The 24,375-nt window shown below is 38.5% G+C and overlaps 1 protein-coding gene across 3 annotated transcripts in view; it reads right to left on the bottom strand.

The window, feature by feature from the left end:
* Positions 1-24,375, bottom strand: part of GABRA2 (gamma-aminobutyric acid type A receptor subunit alpha2) — a 61,819-nt gene that overhangs the window by 20,618 nt on the left and 16,826 nt on the right. For all 3 annotated transcript variants that reach the window (XM_071743628.1, XM_071743627.1, XM_071743626.1), the window contains 2 exons: positions 13,338-13,405; positions 84-304 (listed from right to left, as the gene is read on the bottom strand). In XM_071743628.1, coding sequence (XP_071599729.1) covers positions 84-304; positions 13,338-13,405 — 289 coding nt within the window. The remainder of the gene's footprint in view (positions 1-83; positions 305-13,337; positions 13,406-24,375) is intronic.

Below are 24,375 nucleotides of genomic sequence, written 5' to 3'. Positions count from 1 at the left end.
GAGTCCTCCTGGAACTTTCTTTGCCACCTGAAAAAATCACATTGAAATCACAGTTTGAGGGAAGAACAGAGGAAAATACTGACCTCATGGTGTACAAGAGAGTCCCATCATCTTGGATTCGTAGAAGCTTGTTTGGCATCGTCATGTTATGAGCAACTGACTTCTTCCCATTGTGAAAAAATGTATCTGGGGTCCAGATTTTGCTGGCCATTAAGTTGTTCAATCTCAGGATGTTCATTGGGCCCTTAAACTTTAATCTCTCATCTTTCCATTTCTGACGGAAGAAAACATCTATTGTGTATTCCTGTAATAGAACAAAGATGCTTTTTTTGACACAATGAAACATTACCCTCCCTTTGAAGGCCAAAACAGCCAATTTCTGATTGCAAAAAGTCCCCTTGTAAAATTTTTAAGGGAGAACAATCGTCACACAAAATTGTATTATATTGAGAATAATAGTAAGTCAGTTTATTAAGGTGTTAATATTTTCCTGCATGATTGCTAGCTGTTGATAGCATATCAAACCCTGCCAAAACTTAGATTTCTGTAACTGTGATACACACAGTACCTGTGACAAGGGCAATTGCAATAAACACAGCTATTTTACATTAACAAGTAAGAAAAAATACATAAAGCTACATTAAAATAGTTCCTGCAGCAGATGTAACTGAAGGAGAGTAATTCAGAACAGAGATAATGATGGAGACTGGAAGTTCTACAAGGCAGCTTGATAGAAGGAAGAGTTTTCCAAAAGGAAAGAAAGGAAGGCCCTGTAGTGGTATGGACTTAATTAACAAAAAGTAGATAGGTAGAGAACAATAGTTGATGAGACACTGCCTGCTGAACTTCACTTTCATGCCTAATCTTGGGAAGGAATTATAGTCTAGAGAAAACAGACTGAAGACCTGTGTCACCCAGCAATGGGCATCCAGTTGCTGTTCTGACAAACAAACAAAAAGTACCCTTTAAATATTGATAATATAAATGCATAAACTAACGTCACACTGGATCTGTACATTGATTTAATGGTTGGCTACTGTCAGCACAGCATATAAATTAGACATGAAAAAGCTTAAAAACTTCATTGGAAGAAAACTGCCTTCTGTGTATTGGACAATGCTACCTTGATGCAATTTCAGTTTTGTTGGACATGTGTAAAATGGACTCAGAATTTTAAAATACTACTATGTTACAACAGACTACTATTACAATTACTCTGCAAATGCTACAGGTTACATAAAACATTTGCAAGTAAATTATCTTTGAATGGACAAGTCTTGATGGAATTGAATTATATAAAATATTTGAGTGGTTTCAATATAAAATTGATTTCAAGGAACTTATCAGTGGCCATCACCTTCTGCTGACTCGTTTGTGTGCTGATTAACAAGGCTTAAGTTTTTCTCAGTCAGTCATATGGTGATACAAAAAGAGTTCTGAGTAGGCAGTAGGAAGCCCTTCTCAGCTCCTTTGGTCAATGAGCCCAGGAGCTCTGAGAACCTTTCCCAGGTCAGGGCCAGAGGCTAAGAAATAAATAAAGAAAACAAAGAAAGTGTGAAATAAAGAAAGAGAATTCTGTTACCTGAAGGAGCTTGGCAGGGGCAGGTAAGAAAGCAGTTGTCATTGTGACAGGCTCTTGGGGAGATCTTTTTGGAATGATGTAATGCAACACTTATAAGCCAACCTGGCAAAACCCACAAGCCCAATTTTTAGCTCTACCAAGAGACTTAACATTAGTACAACATAATTTTGTCATTTTTCTAATTAAAATTTTGGTTACTCAATAAAACTAACCACAGTACACTGAATATTAATTTGCTTGCATTTCTTTAAAGCCATTATCTCCAGTTGCCATTATCTCCAATACTACTTTAGTAAACATACCTGGGAATTACAAATCCATGCACTTCTAAAACACCATGTATTTCTTTGGTATTACATCTGATCTTTTACTGTCTCTGATCACAGCTGGAGACACTGCCTCATGACAACTAATTTGCCCATTTCTCTATGATAGCTCACATACAATTGTCCTGTTTTATTTTCTGATTTACATGGTGGTTTACTTGTGAAATATCATGTGACTTAAAATCCTATTTACAAATTCCAAGCTACCTATCAGTTCAGTTATAGACCATGGAATGTCACAAAATGCACAAAATCATGGAGGACCAGGAGAAGCAGGAACAATTTGCTTGAAGCAGTTGTAAGATGTGAAATCTAGCTAGAAATACTGGGCAATTCAAGGAAAACAACTGCCCTAAAAACCTCCTTGTGGTTTCTGTCTAAGGGGCTTTGCCAATAGATCACTGATGTGTATGAGAAGATTGATGTCTGAGCTATAAAGAAGTGGAAAGAAGACCCTGAGGGAGTAAGATTCTGAAACCCCATTGAAAATCAACAGAAGTCAGTTGTAAGTCCTACAAGTTCCTTTGACAAATATCTTCTACACATAAATTATTAGACTATAAATCTGAAGGCTTTGTAATAAAGCATTTCAAAGTTTCTTTACTGTCTTCCAACAGATTGAAAAAGAATTACAGGAGATATAATAGACATCAAAACCCCAGACACGACGTGTCTAAATCACAGAATCACAGAATGGCTCGGGTTGGAAGGGACCTTAGAGATCATCTACTGGCATCTTAACCAGACAAGTTTGTTCAAGGCCTCATCCAACCTGGCCCTGAACGTCTCCAGGGATGGGACATCCACAGCTTCTTTGGGCACTCTGTTCCAGGGTCTCACCATCCTTGTACTGAAGAACTTTCTGTTAAGATCCCATCTAAACCTATTCTCCTTCAGTTTAAAACCATTTTCCCTTGTCCTACCACTGGATGCTTATGGAAAGTCCCTCTCCAGCCTTTCTGTAGGTTCCCTTCAGGTATTGGAAGGCAGCTATAAGGTCCCCCCAGAGTCTTCTCTTCTTCAGGCTGAACAATCCCAGCTCCTTTAGCCTCTCCTCGTAACAGAGGCACTCAGCCCCTGAATCATCTTTGTGCCCTCCTCTGGACTCATTCTAGCAGATCTATGTCCTTCTTATGGTGGGGACACCAGAATTGGATGCAGTATTTGAGGTGGGGTCTCACAAGTACAGTATAGAGGGGGAGAATCACCTGTCTTGATCTGCTGGGCATGCTCTTCTCATTCATCCTAGGATACAGTTGGCCTTCCAAGCTGCATGAGCACAATGCCAGGTCATGTTGAGCTTCTCATCAATCAACACCCCCAAGTCCTTCTCTTCAGGGCTCCTCTCAATCAGCTCTGTACCCAGTTTGCAATTATGCCTGGGACTGGTCTGACCAAGATGAAGGACCTTGCACTTGGACTTGTTGAACCTCATGCAGTTGACACTAGCCCATTTCTCAAGGCTATTAAAGTCCTCTGGATGGGACCCTTCCCCCAAAAGAATCCACCACACCACACAGATTGGGGTCATCAGCAAACTTACTGGTACTCTCAGAGATGTTCTCCATGTCACTGACAAAGATGTTAAACAACACTAGACCCAGAGCAGACCCCTGAGGAACTCCACTTGTCACTGGTCTCCAGACGGACATCAAGCTGTTGATCACAGCTCTTTGAGTGTGACCATCTAGTCAGCTCCTTATCCATCAAGAGGTCCATCCATCAAATCCATGTCTCTACATCTTAAGAGAAAAGGATGTCATGTGGGACAGTGTCAAATGCCTTGAACACATCCAGACAGATGACGACAGTAGCTCTTCTCATATCTATCAGAGCTGTAACTCTGTCACAGAAGGCCACCATATTGATCAGGCACAATTTGCCCTTAGTGAAGCCATTCTGGCTGGCACTGGTCACCTCGTTGTTTTTCATGTGCTTCAGTACAGATGCCAAAAGGATCCGCTCCATTATTTCACCTGGCACAGAGGTTAAGACGGACTGGCTTGTAGTTCTCTGGGTTTTCTTTATGCCTTTTTAAAAAATGGGGGTTATGTTTCCCCTTTTCCGATCTGTGGGAACTCCTCCAGACTGCCACGACTTCTAAAATATGATGGCTGGTGGCCTAGCAACTTCAGCCACCAGCTCCTTCAGGACCCATGGATGTACACTGTCAGGTTCTCTAGGTGTTCCCGGACCTGATCTTCACTTACTCTGGGTTGTTCTTCACTCTCCCAGACCCAGCCACGGCCCTCTGTGATTTGGCTGGTGTAGCTCAAGGGGTTACCAGTGAAGACTGAAGCAAAGTCATTGAGTACTTCAGCCTTCTCTATATCCTCAGTAACCAGGTAACCTGTATCCTTCCAGAGGGCCCCCATATTTTCTCTTGTTTTTCTTTTTTCTTAGACATATCTGTAGAAACCTTTTTTTGTTACCTTTCATGTTCCCAGCCAGATTTGTCTCCATCAGGGCTTCATCTTTTCTAATCTGGTTTCTTGTTTCACAAAAGGTTTCCTTGTAATCCTCCCAGGTTACCTGTCGTTTCCACTCTTTGTGGATTTGCCTTTTGTGTTTGATTATGGCCAGGAGTTCCTTTTTCATCCATATAGGCCTCCTGGCCTTTTTTCCTGATTTCTTCTTTTTAGGGATGCAGTGCCATTGAGTTTGTAGAAGATGATCCTTGAAAGTCAACCAGCTTTCCTGGGCTCAAAACAAAACAGTGACATTTCAAAAAACTACATTGATGCATGGCAGCTGCATAGGAAGCACAACAAGCATGACAGAATCAGAGCTGCAGCCTTGATAGGTATCACTGCCAAACATCTAACTGATCCACAGGTAATTCTATCTCTCTACTGCACTTATCCATCCAGACAGTGCTGGGAATATTTATTTGCAGAATATTCCAATTAGAAGATGGAACGGGGAATAAACCAAGGTTTGGTGTGAATGACCATGGACACCTTCTCCTTCCATTCAGCACAATAGCAGTAAAATATCACATAGTTCTTAAGTAACTTATCTTTCTGCAGACCTGTACTGGGTTTGCATGGCAAGGTTTTGGTAGTGGAGGAGGCCAAAGAGGTGGTTTCTGTGAGTAGCTGCTAGAAGCTTCCCCCATGTCCAAGAGAGTCAATGCCAGCTGGCTCCAAAAGACCTGTCACTGGCCAAGCCCATCAGCATTGGTGGTAGCACTGCTGTGATAATATATTTAAGAAGGGAGGAAAAAAACCTGGGTAACTGCAGCCTAAGAGAGAGCTGGAAGTACTTGAGAGGAACAACTCTGCAGACACACAGATCACTGAAGAAAGAGAGGGAGGAGGTGCTCGAGGTGATGAAGCAGAGATTCTCCTGTAGCCTGTGGTGAAGACCATGGTGAGGCAGGCTGTCCCCCTACAGCCCATGGGGGTTAATGGTGGAGCAGATACCCACCTGCAGCTTGTGGGGGATGCCGTGATGGAGTAGGTGGATGCACCCAAAGGAGACTCTGGCACCATGGAGCGCCCACACTGGAGCAGGCTCCTTGCAGGACCTGCAGACCCATGGAGAGAGAAGCCCACCATGGAGCAGGTTTTCTTGCAGGACATGGGACCCCACAGGGAACCCGGACTGGAGCAGTCAGTTCCCTGAGGAAGGGATCCATGCTGGGGCAGTTCATGCTGAACTGTTGCCCATGGGAAGGACTCACACTGGAGAAGCTCATGGAACACTGACTCCCATTGGAGGGACCCCATGCCGGAGCAGGGAAACAATGTGGGGAGACCTCCCCCTGAGGGGGTGGAGCTGCAGAGACCGTGTGTAGTGAGTTGACCACAAACCCTACTCCCCATCCCCCTGTGCCACTGGGGGGAGGAGGTAGAGAAATCCAAATAAAGTTAAGTTTGGAAAGAAGGGAGGAGCAGGGAAATGTGTTTTACTTTTGATTTTATTTCTCACTACCCTTCTCTGATTTGCTTAGTAATAAATTAAACTGATTTTTTTCCCACATTGAGTCTGGTTTGCCCATGACAGTAATTGTTGAGTGATCTCCCTGTACTTGTCTCAACCCACAAGGCTTTCATTATATTTTCTGAAATATTTTCAGATGAGGAGAGGAGTGGCTTTGGTGGGTACCTGGCATCCGGTCAGGGTTAACTCCCCACATGACCTCAATGCATTTTTCAAACGAAGTACTGGATTCTAAATTTTATATGAAGGGAAACCAAGGCACTGAGATGAAACTAACTTGTCTCAGTTCATTTACAGAATGATTATGAAAAGCAAAATACAAGGCATGCTTCTTGCATCCTATTACTATTTTTATTGACCTCATGTTCCCTCCTGAGCCAAATCTATTCTACTTATGAACATAAATATCCCTGTCATGGATAGCATATAAAAAAAAATAAAAAATGGAAAGCTAATAAAATATTTTTAATATAATCAATGTGATAAAAAGTCAGCTTTTTTCAAAAGATGCTGCATAAATATTATGTAATATTTCCAGTTCCATATATTCCATTCCATATACCACTTTGTGGTAAATTCTCTATAGTGTTCTTTCTGAAAAGGACTAATATTATGTTGGAAATGTAAGTTTGGACTCTAGAAAAAAAGACTCAAATAAATACCCGACATTAATTTTATACAATGTGCAGATATTCTCCTATATGAAAAAACCTGTGTTGCCTCTGGACATTACAAAGTGACTCTCCAGTGTATCTCAACAAAATTACAGGAGTGTACTTCCAGGACTACACAGGATTCTTGTGATCATTTCTGGACAAGCAAATGCTTCCTACTGATTAGTATCTGAAATGCTTTCACATCTGGACTCGAACACATGCATTATACCTGCTTATGTGAAATTTTAGGGACAGATGAGAGATTCTTACTGCACTGTTAAGAAACACTGAGCCTCTCCTAGTTCAATGGTCAGAAGAATAAAATGTAGGAATTTCATCTTTCTCTTAAAATGCAGTTGTTCTGCATGACACTACACACAGTAAATATCTTGGGGAGAAGTTTTAACAGACCTTTCTCACTAAATGGCAATCTTCCTTTTTGCTAAGGCTAGATTTGTTTGGGAAAAGTTCAAAAAACAAAAAATGTACTCTCATCTTCTTAGCTAATGGTTGGCAGATTTTGGCCGACTTTGGCATCTGAAGTAAAGATGGAAGTATTCCAAACATCTTGAAAATTGTGAGTGTCCATTAGCAATCAGTATTGTTGTGGAGCAGTCTGAACATTTTATTAATCACTCCCTGGAACACAGCATTTGATTTAGTAAATAGTTCAGGCCAATGTTCCTATTCCTTACTTGTAAAAATTTTTCTCAGTCAGTGCTCTAAAAGTTTGATTTTTTCTTGGCCACTGTTAAAGCCATTACCTGACATACATATATAAACAAAAAAGCAAACTTTAAGTACTGTAAAATGTAAAACTTTTCAGAGGCAAATACAAAAAATCAATAATAAGGAAAGACAGAAGTGGCAATAGCACAAGCTTTCTTATTGATTCGTTAAAAACAGTGAAAAATACTGTGCAAGTTTGTGATACAACTTCTGCAGATTAATTTGCCAAACTTCCACACTAAGCATTTGGATTAGCTTTTGAGTGAATACTGGAATTAGCTTTACAGTGGGAGAATCAAATCATCAGTTTCTTGTCTTGGTAATTTCTGTCTTTGTGGGAAAGTTTTATGGGTGGGCAAATGGCACAGGCAAGGGTTAACACTAAGTCTGCAAAAACCTCATAGTTCCTCAAGCTCAGTGTTGTTTGGTTTGGCTTTACCTAGGTCTCCACCACAGTGGACAAAGAATGTTTCTATCATCTCCATCTCATTTTCTATATCCTTCTTCTCTAAAAAAAAAAAAAAAAAAAAAAAAGCCTAACAATATAAAGACTGAAAGTGTTCAGGATGGAATTCTTCTCAATGCTCCAATCACAAACACGACCACTCAGGCTCTGTAAAGTACTTCACTAGCTTTATATCTAACAACAGACCTTACTGCACGGATATATAAACTGAGTCCACTTTTTCTTTTCCAAAGTGTACCTTCTGATGTATACAAAACCCATTAGCACAAAGCAGAAAACAAACAGACAGCCAGATATTCCTCTCATGTCTTTGGGAAATGCAGATCTTATTGGGGAATAGAATTCTTGAAAATATTCCAGAAAAAATCCCTTATGGAGGAGTATTGAAGTTTGAAACTACACTGTTGTTTATTTTTTATCAGAAGCAGCCCTGATAAAACTATCCTATCACTGCATTTCAAAGGAACATATATTCATTTTTAAGTACCTAAGTAATGTTTGCCAGATATACACAACCTTTAACACTGTAAGGAAAAGCTGGCATATTTCTAGGGAATTGTGGCATGATTTTCTTCTATGTGAAGAACTCATTTCAAGCCTTTTATTTCTGTTTTGTTTGTCAACTTCAATCATTTTTGTCTAAGCATTTAATCTAAATATGAAGTATTGGGAAAAAAAAACTGGAAAAAATGTTTAACCAATTTAAATGATAGCATCTAGGGAAGAAAATGTCTTACTATTCATACCCATCTGTGAAAAGGACTTTCTTTAAATGGTTTTCTCTTTTTCTTTCCATAGACCTGATGCAGAATGAAATCTAAGTCTAAAATAAGCACTGATGAGGGATAAGAAAGGTATCTGAAAGATATGAATAGGGACTAGTGAGAAATGACTACAGGATATTATTCACATTGCTGTCCCTGCAAATACAAGCATTTCTCATTACTTTTTTATTCAGGCATGGAGGAAGAGCCATGCCAAAACACAATGGATGTCTGGTGCCAGGGACAGGAATCCAAACAAAAGGTACATTGAGAGCTAATGTCAGCGAAGGGCTTGGACACAGCTTCTGACAAATCAATCTCTAATATTGATGCACTCAGTGGGATGCTACACAGGGAAACAAGCCTTCCCAACAGAATAAAAGGAAATAAATTCTACAATAGATCATATGAGATATTCTCCTCAAAATTTCAGCCTATGGATTTAACTTAAAACTGGACCTGTAATAGAGAAACCAACTTGCTGGCTTTTCAGAAATATATCAGTGATAAAAAGGCAACATAAATGCTCCCCATACAGGAAAACCATGTGTATTTATTATTTCTCTTCACCTTTTAGTATTCAGTCTTCTGTTAGTGAGCTAAAATAAAAGCTACAGAAAACAGTTGCAGTACTTTTATTTTAATATTTGTTGATCTGGTTTGGGCCAGGTTAGAGCTAATCACATTTGTGAAAAAAATAATCTTGGAGTATTCCTTTATTCTGTCCTGTCTTATCATATACTACTTGTAAAGCTTCCCTCCAGGATGAAATGAGGAAGTCTGCAAAATAGACACAGAAAATGTGGTCCCCAGTTCAGCCACTCTGCCTGAAGAACAATCCTCATTTATGAGGGGTGACAGATGGTGTAACAATCTTTGCAGACATTTCAGGATTTGATCTTGAGCCGTTATTGAAAAGTTTTTTCTGGCTACATTTGAAAAATCAGAAACACTTATTGAAAGTTTGTTCAAAAACTGACAAGATGGAAATGTGTGTAGCAATGAATTAGTTGGGTATGACAGTTTCTGAAGATAAGTATTTATCTTTCTTCACTGTAGAATGAGAAACTGGAAGTATACCTGATAGAAACTAGGAAAAATTGTTGTGTACAGAGAAAGACAAAGATGTAACTGCAGTAAATTAAACTTCCCAATGATAATGTAAGGCTAATGGTGAAAGCTCAAGCACAAAACTTTCAGAAAGCTTGTTAGCTGCAATATACAAGAAAATAGATTCAGGTCCTGCCACCTACTAACCATGTGCTGAAGGAAAGCAGGAAGGACTGGTCCTGGTGACAATTAGGAAAGCTGCTCTGACTCAAAACCTGGCAAAAATGTTACGAAGCTTTCTTCACAGCAAACCTTATATAAAGATTCTCAGTGGCCATATGCTCTGTCTTACATGCAGTAACAATCAGTTGAAGAGTAAATGTTTCTCATTTGTTATAGAAATATTTTTTTTAGCTTGGAACAAAAGTAAGTCTGAGATTAAGCTCAAAAAAAATTTCCATTTTGCTATCCTGCAAACCATATTCCAACCAAAGTTATCCTTCACTTAAAATTTTCAAATGTTACAGTTTTTATTTAATTATAAACATTTTAATTAGACAAATTATATATTTAGATCAAAATTTTCTAACTCTCTTGAAAAAAAAAATCAAAGGTGCTTTGATTTTAAATGGTTCTCTACAATTTGGGGTTTGTTTGTTTTTCTAAGTAATGCAGCTTGTCTTCTCCCAGGCTAATGTCAAAATACATTTGTATCACTGATCTGGTTGGAAGCCTATAAGACATAGCATCATAATACTGAACCTAAACATTTCAGATAAACAGCAGCTCAAAAGGACAGAATAGTCAAAGTAAAATCTGTTTAATCCCATGCTCTAACTTGCTTTCCTTGATTCTCATCAGTTTGCAAACTGAAGCTGAAAATTCCTGTTGCATATTGGCATTTTCTTTTACATTAAATGCTGTGGTTGACATAAAATAACATTTTTATAACACAGCTAATATGGGAGTACCCATCTTTTAGTCACAGCAGTTCATTTGAAGCACAGTTTGCTCAAAAGATTTGGTAGTTGACTGTTTTGGGAAGAAGAGATACTGTCATCTTTTTACCTTAGTCAGAATATTAATCCACAACAAGAATCAAAAGTTTTTGACTCTCAACACCTTTGCAGAAAAATCTCAGCTTTTACCTCTTAAATTTTTCAGTGACAACTTCAGCTAGCCTGGTAACAGTCAAAGATCAAATTGCCCTGGACTTTTTTTTTTTTTTTTTTTTTTTTTTTTTTTGACAAAATTATGATTCTGTAAAAATACAGGGAGTATGAATGAATCTGATTCATTCTGATCAACAATACTGAGTTGCAGATTGCACGCAATACCAGAGCATCATTAATGGGAGCTACTAGAAAGGAGGAAAACAGAAACCTCACAAACTGCTATCAATTCAACAGTAAAGGGTGACATTTTATCAGCTCTGTGAAACAACAGTGTCCCTAGAGCAATTCACCCATCATTCTCAGTGTCACCTCCATGTGCCATACTATAACATGTTAGTCATCTCCAATGGCAGTGAGTCCCCTTCTGATTTTCAACAGGATTTTCTCCTAAGCACTTCTGCTCTTCTCAAGATGCTAGCAAGGGGGTAAAAAACCCAAGCTGGCAAATATATAATGCACAGGGGTGCAATCATACTTCAAACCTTCTTCACCATCAAAAATCCCAGAAGGAAACCTACTTGAAGCAATGCCTATGAGAATTTTGGGCAACAGCAGTGTCCAGCCTCAAAAACTGATATGAATGAGGGCCTCACCAGTCCTACTATGAAATCAGAGCATCTCAGGGGCTGGGATCCAGCTTTTAAAAAAGGTCTGAGATTCAGTTTGAGATCCTCTGGAGATTTAGGAGAACGGGCTAGAGTCAAATTTATTCTTCCAAGGGAGCTTTTTAAGGAAGAAGCTTATAAAATGATAATACTCCATCTCTTCCAGTATTTAAAAAGAAACAGTAAACCCTCCATACGATAGTTTATATTCTCAATTCAGTAACACAATACCTGAATGAAAGAGCACTTATGTTAAAAATGCTAATGTCACCTTCATGTTTGACAGAATATGTGATAGCTTGGAAGCTATTATTTATTAACTCACGTTAAAATTTTCTAATTCACTGCTCATACATTTCAAAATTATTTTATAATTACCAACTGAATGAGCTAAATTAACCCTAAAACTCGTGGCAGTACCTCTCTACATATCTGCCAACAGACCTACCCATGACAGCAACAGCAGCAGTCCTGATGCACTGCACCCTGCTGCCATCAGCACCCCCATGCAGAGCCACCAGAGCTGCTGCATCAACACCCCCCGAAGCATTCTACTGTGTCACCATGTCTGCCTGTGCAAATGGACACCCAGAGTTCCACACACATTAAATCATTGATGTCAAAAGTGTTTCAAAAGCCAGGGATTAGGCTCAGGGAGGTTTTCATTAAATTCCCATTTAAGCACAGATGACTTGCACAGCTCTGGGTAAGTCTCGCTGCGTCTTAGTACTGAAAACTGAGTTACTATCATCTCCCCATTACAGGTATACTGTAAAGGACACCACTGTCAAGCCATAAAATACTAGATAAAGCAGGTCAAGATGTTCATATCACTCCTGCATATATCTGTGGATATTTGTTTTTTACAATTAATAGTAAAACAAGGATCCTTTCAGAAACTTAGTGTCATTAGAGAAAAAAACACCGCAAGAGTATCAGGAACATATAAACAGTGTCAAGAGAAAATAAATGTTCATTTTTCCTATGATAAAACTTTCCATGGGAAGCCTCAGTAATGTATCAATAACAATTGAAACAAACCTTGAAAACTGAAACTATCACAAATACACTGAAGCAGAATACATGCTCCCCAGCTATGACTACCTGTGAGCAAATCATTTTTAAAATGCACACCACACCATGAAATAGTTTCACTGCAACCTAGCTTGTAAAATCAAGATGTTTCCTCCTTTGTGTGATGCATAATCTGAATGTTTTCATAGAGAAAGTAAATATTGCCTGTTTTAAAAAATATTTTTAATACCTATAGACACATATGCAGTATTTTTTTTATCTCATGTATAGTCATGAATGTTCAAAACACAGGAAATAATTTCTTGCAGGAATGGCAAGTGCAGCTAAATAGTTTTTATATTGCTCTTCCCTTCCTTCCTTTTAGGAATGTTATATGCATAAACATCTTTCTCTCCAGTGCAATACATTCTCCCTAACCTGTGTGATTTGCAGTGAGCCTATAACCAACCCCTTGCCTCAGAGCTTTTTCCATTAAAAACTGCAATCCAAGGCAATTTTCTCAGTTTCTTTATTTTTAATTTAACTGACTTCCTTTAAGTTCTTACTAGTATTGCAAATTATGAAGGACAGATCTGTAGAACACCACTATCATGCTGATGACCCAACTTCCAAGATACGTCTTTCAAGAAGTTTATTTGAGACTGAGTCCAGTCCCTCAGACTGCCAAGAATAAGTGTGTTCCTACAGTGCATCTTGCACTCTAATTTCATCCAAGAGAACTCCAGTTCCCCCATCACAAGATTGTTCCACAAACTAAAGTATAGTCAACGGGGACCATCAGAACATTCACTGGTCCAAACTAAGCAGCTACCATCAGAGTAATAATTATGTAAGGTCTATACAGGTATTTCCATCTACAGAATTACTGGGATTTGGCGCTTCCTGAGTTCAGTGGAATTATGCCAAATTTGTCCACAGAAAGTAAAAGCACAATACAAGTTTAAAGGCAGTTAATAGTATATCTTACATCATTTACCACATTTGCAAAAGATTCAGAAACTCACCATATCCGTATCTGAAACAGGTCCAAAACTGGTCACATAGATGTTAGTGAAGACTTCGGTAATACTATCTGATATAAAAAGAAAAAACAAGCAGTTTAAATTCAGAATATTTCTTCAAACTCTCTACACAAAATTATAGGACATTTTGAACAAGTTTTTGTCCTTCTCCTTACTTATTTCTCCTAACCAGTATCCTGTTTTAAATACTGGGGATCTCTACTCCACCTAATGCAGAGGTTATTGGCCAATACTCTATTCCCCTGAGTAGCTGGCTTCATTTGAAGGACTAAGAAACCACCAGCAACTACATGCATATTTCCCATTTCTTCACCAGCAAAAATAACCACATGGTCTTGGACTTAACACAGTAGTACAGTTGTACAGTAGTACATTTAACATAAAATGCCTCAGTTGCAAAGGTGTTGTTTCTGTTGTTGCAGAGCATTCCTATTAAAACGCCTTTCTAGTTCAAGGCTGTTTTCTTTAGCCTGCATAGTTATTTCAAAGCCAAAGACAAGAAAAAGCTTACAAAGCAGTTATTAACTACACCACATATAACATTCAACAGTATCCTACTTTTTAACTGGGAATGTTTTTAAGTGGAACATATTTTAACATCATAGTTCCTTCCCCTGATACACGATGGTCCTGATATATTGTTGTGGTACTGTAAATATTGTAAGAAAATGTTCTTCCTAATCATTGTACTCAGACAGCCATGAAATCAGAATATTAAATATTGCACTGCAGGGGAAAATAATTGCTGAGTTTTCTATCTTCAGTTTTCAATTAGGCTCAAAATGGAATGATATTCACTAAGAGGGATAGCACACATTGCAGGACATTTCTTACAGCTGTTGCCAAATACTGTCTACATTCAAGACAGTCAACATGAAGAACTCTCTGCCTTAAAGTCAGCTGCAGGCTGGAAAATAGATATTTGAATATAACTATCTGCAATTGAACTCACCCCAGAATTTCCTATTCCTAAAAATAATACAGCTGCCTGTTGTATGAGTGACCCTGCTGCCACATTATGATTTACGTATTTAATCAAAATTTAATATGGATAGTTAATAATCTGTATATTCCTAAAAGCCATCTTTGGAAAAATATGTCATGAGCAGATTTTACTTTTAATTGAATTGAGGCCAACAGTATAACTACTTCTCCCTAACAGGAGAAATCAGCAGTGTTCACACATGATGGGAGATTGTCCATGAAGCCAAAGGCAAGACTTGTGGTCATAAGCAGCTGCATGGGGAACGTGGGGCATGGAAAATGGGATACATGGGATGTATTTCAAAGGGATGTATCTGCACCCAAAACAAAGATGGAGTGATAGAGCAATTACAGAAAAATTCTGGAGTATGGGAGAGGTACATACCTGCACTCTCATGTGTAAGGAACTTTGAATTTCCTTCTCCAGCTGAACATCAGACATGTGCTTACTAGAATACAGGATTTTGTAAAGCCTTTCCTACCCAAAAGAATCTTACTCCAAGGGTCATTTCTGCTTTTCAAGCAAAGAAATAAAGGCTGACTCTAACTACATGTCACTCTGAAAGTTCAAAAAGCACTTTTTCCCTGCATGTCCTTGAGAGATGCGTGTTTGTTGGATAGCAACTCTGTAACACCACATGAAGCATCAGTACACAAGCTCAGTTGATCTCTACTCCAAACATCTTACAAACTAATTTTAAGTCAGTAGATAACCAGAGGTGCTGAGTCTGCACTTTTCTTAGTGCTCAACAGGGACAAAGTATGGGTCTGACTGAAATATCATACAGAAACCACAGGCATAGTTCAGGAGACTAGTGACTGCATTTTGCCAGTGGGAGACTCTCCAGAAAAAAAATTATTCTTTCCAGATGGTTACCTGGCACAAGCTGAGATGAAATGGAAAAGTGACAAGAGAGCTACTCTTCAGGGGGTAAAGTAGTGCTGCAGGGAATAATTTGGCCTGCAGTGGGAAATTTGGCCTGTACTATAATGACAAGACAAAATCTTAATTAAAGTTCCATGAAATACAGTGCTATTACAAAAATATAACTGACAATCATGTATACCAACAGCAGAGAACCAAGGCTAATTTCAATTATACCAGTGTAAACTGAAGGAATGCTACTACAGGCTGGTGTCACTTGGCAAATCTCAATCTGCAGGCATACTCCCCCAGAACAGTTGGAATCATGGTCCCCTTTTAGTCTCACCCAATCCCTATCAGTTCTTTGCATCTGGTGTATTATTTGACACACAGGAATGACTTCACAGTTTGCACACAGTAAGCTACAGGACACAGAATCACAGAATGCTTGCCTTGCATTTTAAGTTTTAATAAAAATAAAACGTCCTGTATTCTGTCATATTATCTCTAAGTATTTCTGGAGCCATCCACCCACCAGGAAAGAGCAGAGAAGACAGAGATGAACTGCTGGCAACACATCTTTGAATGCTGCTACAGAACTCCCTGGATTGCCCTTGTTGATGCGCACTCCTCACAAATTAATCATGTACATTTATTTCCTTTTGCCAAAAACTGCCTTAAACCAGCACAGCTCCCAGCACCAGTTGCTCTCCCCTGGAGTGAGGGTTCACCCCGACAGCAGGAACTCCACAAGCTGCTTGTCTGGAGGCGAGAGGCGTGTGGCAGCAGAGTGAAGGGAGACAGAAGATGAAAGAAACAAGGAAAGCTGAAAAGTTACAAGAGATGAGAATGCTGAGGAAAAAGGAAAGATGAGACAGCCAAACAAAGGATGACAGGAAAAAAAGAAAGAAGAAAGTACACCAAAGAGGAATTTGCAGGTTTTTTATTTCTGTCTCCTGCTTTATCTCAAAATTTTGCAGATTTTTTTAATGTTCCTACTCATATCCTACAAACAAGGAAACTGGTCCTTAAAGGCGAAAGAAGCTGAAATGTAATAAACCTTGAATTATTTCTGTTACCACCTGTTAATGTTAGCAGCCTGTGCCTTGTGTTTGTTTCTTCCTTGTTACTTTACGTGGTGATATAATAAAGATTTTTCGAAGTACAAATCTGAACTCAGGGTTTCATAATCAGTGTGCATGAATAGAAAAAAATTATCTTCTTTTTTTTACCGGAGTTGCAGTTTTCTTTGAAAGAATACATGTTTATCAAATGAAGTCTGTATTAAAACATATCACTTTGTCTCACTACTAACTTAATGAAAACAATTCAGAGGCACAAAGCACAGATTCAGAGGGGCTCTCTAATCAGAATTCATCCAGCAGGCACCACAGTTACAGGCTTTTTATAACTCACATTCTGTCAAGAACAGGACAAGTCATCACATTTATCCCACTAGAGATTCAAACAGTTCTGGATCATCAGTGATAGTGCAAAAGCCAGAGAAATGTACTCAGCTAAAAAATATTCAATGCAGCATTTGTCTGTGTCCAAATCTTGTGGGTTTTTTTTGGTTTGTTTGGTTTTTTTGAGAAAAAGTAAGAAAATTTTTTTTCCGCTAGAACGCTAAAAACTTTTTCTTAAATTGACATGTGAACACAGAACTATAAGGTCTGATTCTCAGAAGTATTTAAATCAATGGAGGCCTAGGGCTTTTGAAAAACAGTCGAGTTTTTAAAGAATCCTATGCTGGGAGGAGGGGTAACTGACTCATTATACTTGTGAGTTCTTAAGCTACTCTGAATCACTGCCTTTGAATGTTAAACAAAGAAACAGAACAAGAAAGGGTAAGGATATATTTTCTTTTTTGGATGTTTCTTTCAGGGGAAAAAAAAAAAGTAGAACACAAAGTGATCTGAAATTCAGCAAATTGTAGCATAATTTCTAAGTTGTTTTGGTCTTAAATGTTAAAAGAGAAGCCTTATATGATTTGTGCAAGCCAGTTTCTCAGAAGATGGGAGCCAACAGTAAACTTATGAAAAAAAAAAACCAATTAAGTACAGAGATAGAAGGAAAAAGACATCCTACAGAAGTAGTAAATGCAATAACTATTAGAATCACATTTCATGCAGTTCTCAAGCACTGTTTTCTTTCTGCTTCCCTTTTCTTACTTGAACAGTCATATCAATACTGGAAAAAGTAAGAAAAAGCAATACATATACCAAACTGCAGATTTATAGATCCTTATCTATCCTTAGCTGGAAGGCTTACTGTGTGCTTTAATTATATTCAGGATTTTACAAACATTATTTATAATAATGTCTCTCTGAAGATAATAATTTTAATATCTTCATTTTTCTTTACTTGCTAAGCTGAGGCAGAAGGGTTAAATGAAGTGTAAGTAATGTGAAGTACAAGTGTTTACCCAGTCTGGCTTCAGCTGTTCAACAGTTAGTGTCCATATTGGAAAATGTCAGTACCATTAACTTGTCAAAAATTAGGAGTTCAGAGCTTAGCTACAGTTGGTATCCATCCCAGTATGCCAGCTTTCCTGATGCTGGGATACCCCTTCTGGTGGTCTGAAGTCCTGCTGACTCGTTCCTCAGCAGAAGAGCTGGCTCAGCTGAAGTTGGATGCTTGGCACAGAATTTGCAGTGGCTGAAGTCTAAATCAATCACAGGTTGACTAATGGAGATGGTCAGAAAAGTCAGATGAAAAGGTTCCTCGTCAGCATTTACCCAGTTGTCAAAACTGGAAATTTCCACCGAGGCAATTCAATTTTGAATGAGGTCCTTTGGACTGCTGCCTGCCGGGCAGTTTTCAGAACCTCTCTGCTTTCTTTCAAATGTTCCTTCTCTCAATGCACCTCTGAAGGGGTACACAGGGTTCCAGTGTCTGTGACATGGGGCAGCTAGACATGTAGGGTTGGGCACACCTCAGAGCTCTTCCTGTCCTGGAGAACCCTGAGGCAGGATTCTTTCTTTAAATAAATTTTCTGATTATCTCTTAAATTTGAGAATGATCTACATTTTTCTAATTCTTCCTCTCCTCTCACCTAAATAATCCACAATCCTTTCTTTGCAAAGAGTAGTGCCAAAGCATGCATGGCTCCCTCTAGGTATCTTTAAAAGAAGAGAAGTGTGATCACTGTGTCTCAAGTGTGGACCATCAGCAAGGCTCCAGCATGAAGCTGTCTATATTATCCATTAAGATCTTAAAACTATCTTCACAGGGAAACAAATTAATGTTGGATTGAACCCCCTTTTTTTTTTTTTTTTTTTTTTAATGAATTTTGGGTCAATAGAGCTGTAAATCCAGGGTTTGGGCAACTAAAATAAAATCCAATATGTTTGAGGTAATCCAAAAAAGTATTCTTGGTATGACAGAGCTTTTAAAATATATATACTCAGTTCTAATGCATAGCATGAAACAATTTCTTACAAGCATTACTTTAAATGTAAATAGTACCCAGGAGACCACTGCAAGGCTGTAAGTGAAGGGCTGCTACAGGGGGGCCAAAATAACTGAAAATAAGAACCTGGCCTTTGATTATGTCAACAAAAATAAAAAGGAGGTCAAGTTGCACTGCCAAGGGAGCCTTGACTGAGGATTTCTGAGTTTTTGTGGAAATGCTGTCAAAAACTTGATGTTACTTTAATTATTTTGCTATAAAAAATTATTTAACTGGAATTGACATTGTTCTGACATTGTAATATGGTCTCCAGGGGCATGCTTGGCAATTTTGCCCAAAGACTTTGAAACTGTCATTCATAATACAAGTCAGGAATTGCACAGGTGAAACAGCCAGGGTCTTAATCCATCAAACACTGCTCCAACTCACCATGCTGCCCTTATCTGACAAGCTCCTTAGTGTTTCTGTTGACAGCTCAAGACTCTCTCTGGCTGGCAGGGAATGGGGGTCAGAGAAGGTCATGCAACCTAGAGCTGTAAGAGCAGCAAAATCCATGGGATTGTAGGTATTTGAAAACAGTGTTCTGCCAGTTCTTTATGTTTGGTTTTGGTGTCTCATGTGAGTGTTTTATCTATCCAACTACCCAGCATCTTCATTCATTAGCCACTGCTAAATTACAAGAGTTTCAAAGCCACATGTGTTGTACATAAATACACTTCCAAGTTGTAAACTGAAGCCAACTGTGAGAAAAAACAAATCACCTTCTCTCTTCAACATCAGTGCTTCACTTCCAATAGCCTCAACTCTAAACTTGACCTATTGGCAAGACAATTTCTTAATATAACCTGTACATAAGTGCCTCTTTCAAATCTCCATCTTTAATAAAGTGTATGTAGAGTAACCTTATGGGTAAGCTCTAGTAATACCTGTAAGTATTACTGTTACCAGCTGCTCTCTTGATTCCCTTTGGTGTAAATGCCCCCTGAATCAGGTGTTGCACTTGATTCCTCAGTGTTGACTGAAACAAGAATATATTCTGGAGAAAGATACAGGAATTGACAACCAGTAAGCTAACAGACCTCAGCACACTTCCCTCTGGAGAGCTTATGTCTATTAGCAGACATTATATCACATACTAAATAGGCAGCTCCATGTAAAGAATATCAGAGACCCCCCCCAAGGACCCCACAGAGCTCACAAAGCTGGGCAACACTGTAAAGCAATACCATACTCTTGAGATAAATACTCCGAGGTCACTTAAACTAACTGAATACCTGGTCCTGTGTATGAGCCCATGCTTGAACTGGAATTTTCGTTTCAGAAAAAGTAGCAATTATTATTCTGAAACTGAATATAACAGGTCCAAACCAGCATTAAAATATAAACTTGAAGGACCATTTACTGTAATCCAAAACTTCAGTTACAAGTAGGTGTATCTTTAGAGATGAGTGATACTTTTTTAATGTTAAAAGCCCACACATTAACCTGGAACAAAATGTTTAGCTTACCTGTCAACATCCTTTTCTTCTGTAGCAAAAATATGACTTGAAAAAGCATTTTCAGGTACTGTTTTAGCTGAGTTAAGGTCTTTTTTAGGTGTAGATTACCCACAAAATGTGCACAGAATTAAATGCAGTTCAAATAATGTGATATATCTCTGTAGTTGTATAACTACCCAGATTTATTCTGTATGCAAAAAGCAGTCATGCAAAGTGTAAGAGCACAGTTTCCAGCTAGCAAAGGAAAAAATTAAAAATTCTCTCTCTACTAAATTATATATTTACAGATTATTAAGATGATTTTCACTTGTATAATACAGATTTGGGATTTAACTCCAAAAAGAAGAAAGCAGATCACTTACAAAAAAATTATCTTAAGTACTCCTTCTTTCCTTTTATATGAAGAGACCTTTAATTTACAAACTTTATTACCTCAGATAACAAAATTAAAAACATTTCTAAAGGGTCCTATGAATAAACAGTCTTGGATACAAGTGACATTTGAGGTGCTGTTTTAACTTCATTTTAGGGTTCCTATGAAAGTTTGAGAAAGTTACTTAAGGGTAGGCTAAAGCCTGATTTTGGTGCCCAATTATCTCTTTAAGTATATTGGGTAAGCATCACAAAGTTATTTAAGCTCCATATTTCCACTAAAATCAATAAAAGTTAATCTGAATGCCTCTGTGGTCCAGATCATAATGACTAAATTTTGCACTTCTATTTGCCTGAATCCCCTTTAGTCCCCAATTGCTCTGTAACGTTGTCAGTACCTACAATTCCCTGGCTGCTTGTATTTCCAACTTAAGGCAAAAATATCCTGATGCTGCCAAGCAGCTTAAAGCACTGGCTCTCAGCCAAGGCCCAATGAGTTCCTCAAACTATAAATAATTACAAATTTACTGGGCCAGAAAGAATTTGAGAGAGAAAGCAAGAAAACAAGCAAGGGACTGATTCCACAGCCGAGTCAGTACTCATGGGATGTAGCAGATATAAATTGAAGTCTCTGCTCAATATCTAATTATTTACACAAAACACAGCAATTCCTTACAAAGACTGAGGAACCAAGCCTTATCTTAGAGCATTCACCTTTGTGGTCAAGACAGACCCTGACACCCAGGAACTTGAGTTCATGTCTCAGTTTTAAATCAGACCATGCACTTGGCAAGAGTTGCTCTCTTTCCATCATCCCAGGTTGCCAGCTATTCTCAGAGTTCTTTTCAGGAAAGGGGGCCTGGCATAGCTCTGGAGAGGGTACAGCATTGTGAACAGAGGAAGTGGAGACTGCTAAGGTCTCCCACCCAAACCTGGACGTTTCACCCGTGTTGGTAAGAAAAGGATTCAGCTGCATGACTCTCCATCAGTTTTCAACTGGTTAGCTTAAGAGATCCCTGCTCAGTTTATTGGTTTTACAGATGATCTTAGAGGTCTTTTCCAACCATAATGGTTCTGTGAACCAGTTCTGCAAATGGTTGAAGCTATGCCCACAGCATTTCTGAGGTGAGCCAGCGTGCCTTCCCCACATTCCACAAAGCCCTGGGTGCCTGAAGCAATGACTGCCACTGCCCATAAAGTCCTGAGGAGGAGGCACTGCCAAACCTGTATGGGACTGTGAATGGCTCTACAGTCCAGCAGTACAAAACATTGGTCTCAGTCAATGCTCTGCTACTTATGTAGATATTTTACATACAAGGAAACACCTCCAGGGGAAGAGACCACTCTCCCAGAATGACCAAAAGCCTTGTGTCAAGTTATCAGAGTTGTAAAAGGAAAAATGGCTTCAGACCCCTTTTCCAAATCAGGTAGAGAATAGGTAGGTTGTTTAAGACAAAATACACTTCATCCTTGGTATTATCCGTATATTTTGGCACCTCAAGCAACATCTACTCAACTGCCAAGTGATTAAAACAGTAATTAACCATCTACATACCTTTCTGGGTTTTTTCCTTATCTTTTACACAGAGCATTCCTCCGATTTACAGGTCCATTATAAAGAAATTAATATAACCTGGGTGTATTGACTGCATAAACATTAGAGATAATTGCTATATATCATGATATATATGCTATATATATTATATATATATCGTTATATAACATATATCATAGAATCATAGAATCCTAGGGGTTGGAAGGGACCTCGAAAGATCATCTAGTCCATATATACATGCTATATATATGCTTAGGTATGCTAATAATATAAACAATAGCCTTGACCACATCAGAATCAACAAATGGAGAAAAAAATATGAAAAATAGGCAAAAGGAATGAATGAAATAATTGGGAAGGGCAACATAAACACAGGAATAATATGAAATTTGTTCCCATAAAGATAGACTCTCGTGGAATCGACAAATCAAAATTAATCCCCCTATACTGCATCCTCACACATCAAAAAAACTAACCAACTAAAAAAAAAGAATGTAGCTCTAAAATAATGAGAGTCATTTTTAGTTGGAGTTGCACAGAATGTTCAATAGATACAAGAAAGTGAAAACAGAACGGAGTTAGCTAGAAAAAATGTGATCTTTCTGAGAAGGATTACTTAAAAGACTGAAGCAAAATGAATTCAGCTAACACTGTTATGCATGTTTTGATTCACAGAAAACCAAAACTATACGGTGAAAAATAAAGCACCAATGCTAAACCTTTGGACACTACAGCTTCCATCAGGATGTATGTAATAACCAGGATGAGTAATGAATGGGACTGCTGCATTGTTTAGATCAACTGGATTAGCCTGATAAACCTAAAATGAACCAGACTGCCCCAAGACTTTCTAAAGAATGAGACTGAGGAAGACAAAGAGCACAAGAACACTCAGACAATTCTAGAAATATAAAAGTGCAGACTTTGATAAAGTGGAGAAGTAGTTACTTGGACCAATTTGGACTGGTATATTCACAAACGTAGGGATGGCAAAGTTGTTATTCCAATTAAACCATATTTCCATCTAATCTGCTCAGAAGGTTGTGCTATTAGAAAGAAAACTGTAGCATGCCTGTAAAGCAGAACAAGTCCCAAAACTATTTCAGATTTTAGAAGCTTACAAATTGTTCTTTTAGAACAGAAACACTCTATTTTTTTCCATGTCTGAATTTTATGACCTTGGTACTTAATGTCATGAAACAACCTGTCAAATTCTGCTGCATTACCCTTCTAGGATAATTTCAGATATGATCGCTGTGCTTTATTCCAAGCCACAGCATTTATAAATTATCCCATTTGATACACTCCCTCTTACAGCCCTTCCTATACTCCAAAATATATCTCCCCATAAATAACAATGTAATTTTTTAAAAAAGCAGCAGATTCAAGTTTCTACTTACAGTCATGAAATGGACAAGTCTGTACTTCTTAAGATCTGCCTTTATTGAAAAATAGCTCCTGACTCTCTTCATTTTAGTTGATGGTAATTTGCTTTTACATCTCCTCTTACACAGGCCCAGGTGCTTTACTAACCAAGACCACTCAGCCTAGATTTTCTCCAGTTTAGATTTCAGGAGACACTTTGGCTTCTACGGGAAAAACACGTCAATTTGCACCTGAAAGTACAAGTTATGAGAGGTGGTTCTTCTTCAATACCTTCTCACATTCCATATATTAAAAAAAAGCAAATTTGTATAATTCCCTAGAAGAGCATCAGAAGTCAAAGTCCTTCTCCACCAAGTGTATGTGAAATGGCCACAGAAATCACACAGGAGTGACCAAGGAACTGTGAGAATGCATACATAATACACACAGGATTTTACCCTTTGGCTACACACTACTTTTTTTTAAGCTGAAACAGAAATTGTCACAGTGCTTATTACCCTTGACAAATATTTAATGAAGATCTCAGTAGCATGCCAGAGTGCCCTGAAGTCACTGCCAAAGGCTTCTCTGGTGATGGCCAACGTCAGAGCAAGTCTTTGGGGAATGCCTCTCTCTGTCCTTAGCCATGGCAAAAGGAGCTGGCACTCTGGAACTGACAGAAACCAAGATGAAGCTCAGGGAGGAACAGTTTTGCTTGCTTGGTGGCAAAGAGTGTCACAAGAAGTCAGCATCTTCCCAAGGCTGCTAAGAGAGCAAAGTATGACTTTCACGTGTTCTCAAGTTCCAAAGGCTGATGAAGCTCCTCTAGAGATCAATACATTTAAGACAGCATTGAAAATATGATGCTTTCTGACAGATTAATTTTACTGTTCAAGTATAATGCCCAGTTACTATGATCCTGGATTGTACAGACATTAAAATTGGACCTCCAGTTCTTTGCTCTTTTG

This window comes from Heliangelus exortis, chromosome 4 (genome assembly GCF_036169615.1).
Source record: "Heliangelus exortis chromosome 4, bHelExo1.hap1, whole genome shotgun sequence".
Classification (NCBI taxonomy): Eukaryota; Metazoa; Chordata; class Aves; order Apodiformes; family Trochilidae; genus Heliangelus; species Heliangelus exortis.
The sequence above is the reverse complement of the archived record's forward strand: the minus strand, read 5'-3'. Positions and strand labels throughout refer to the sequence as shown.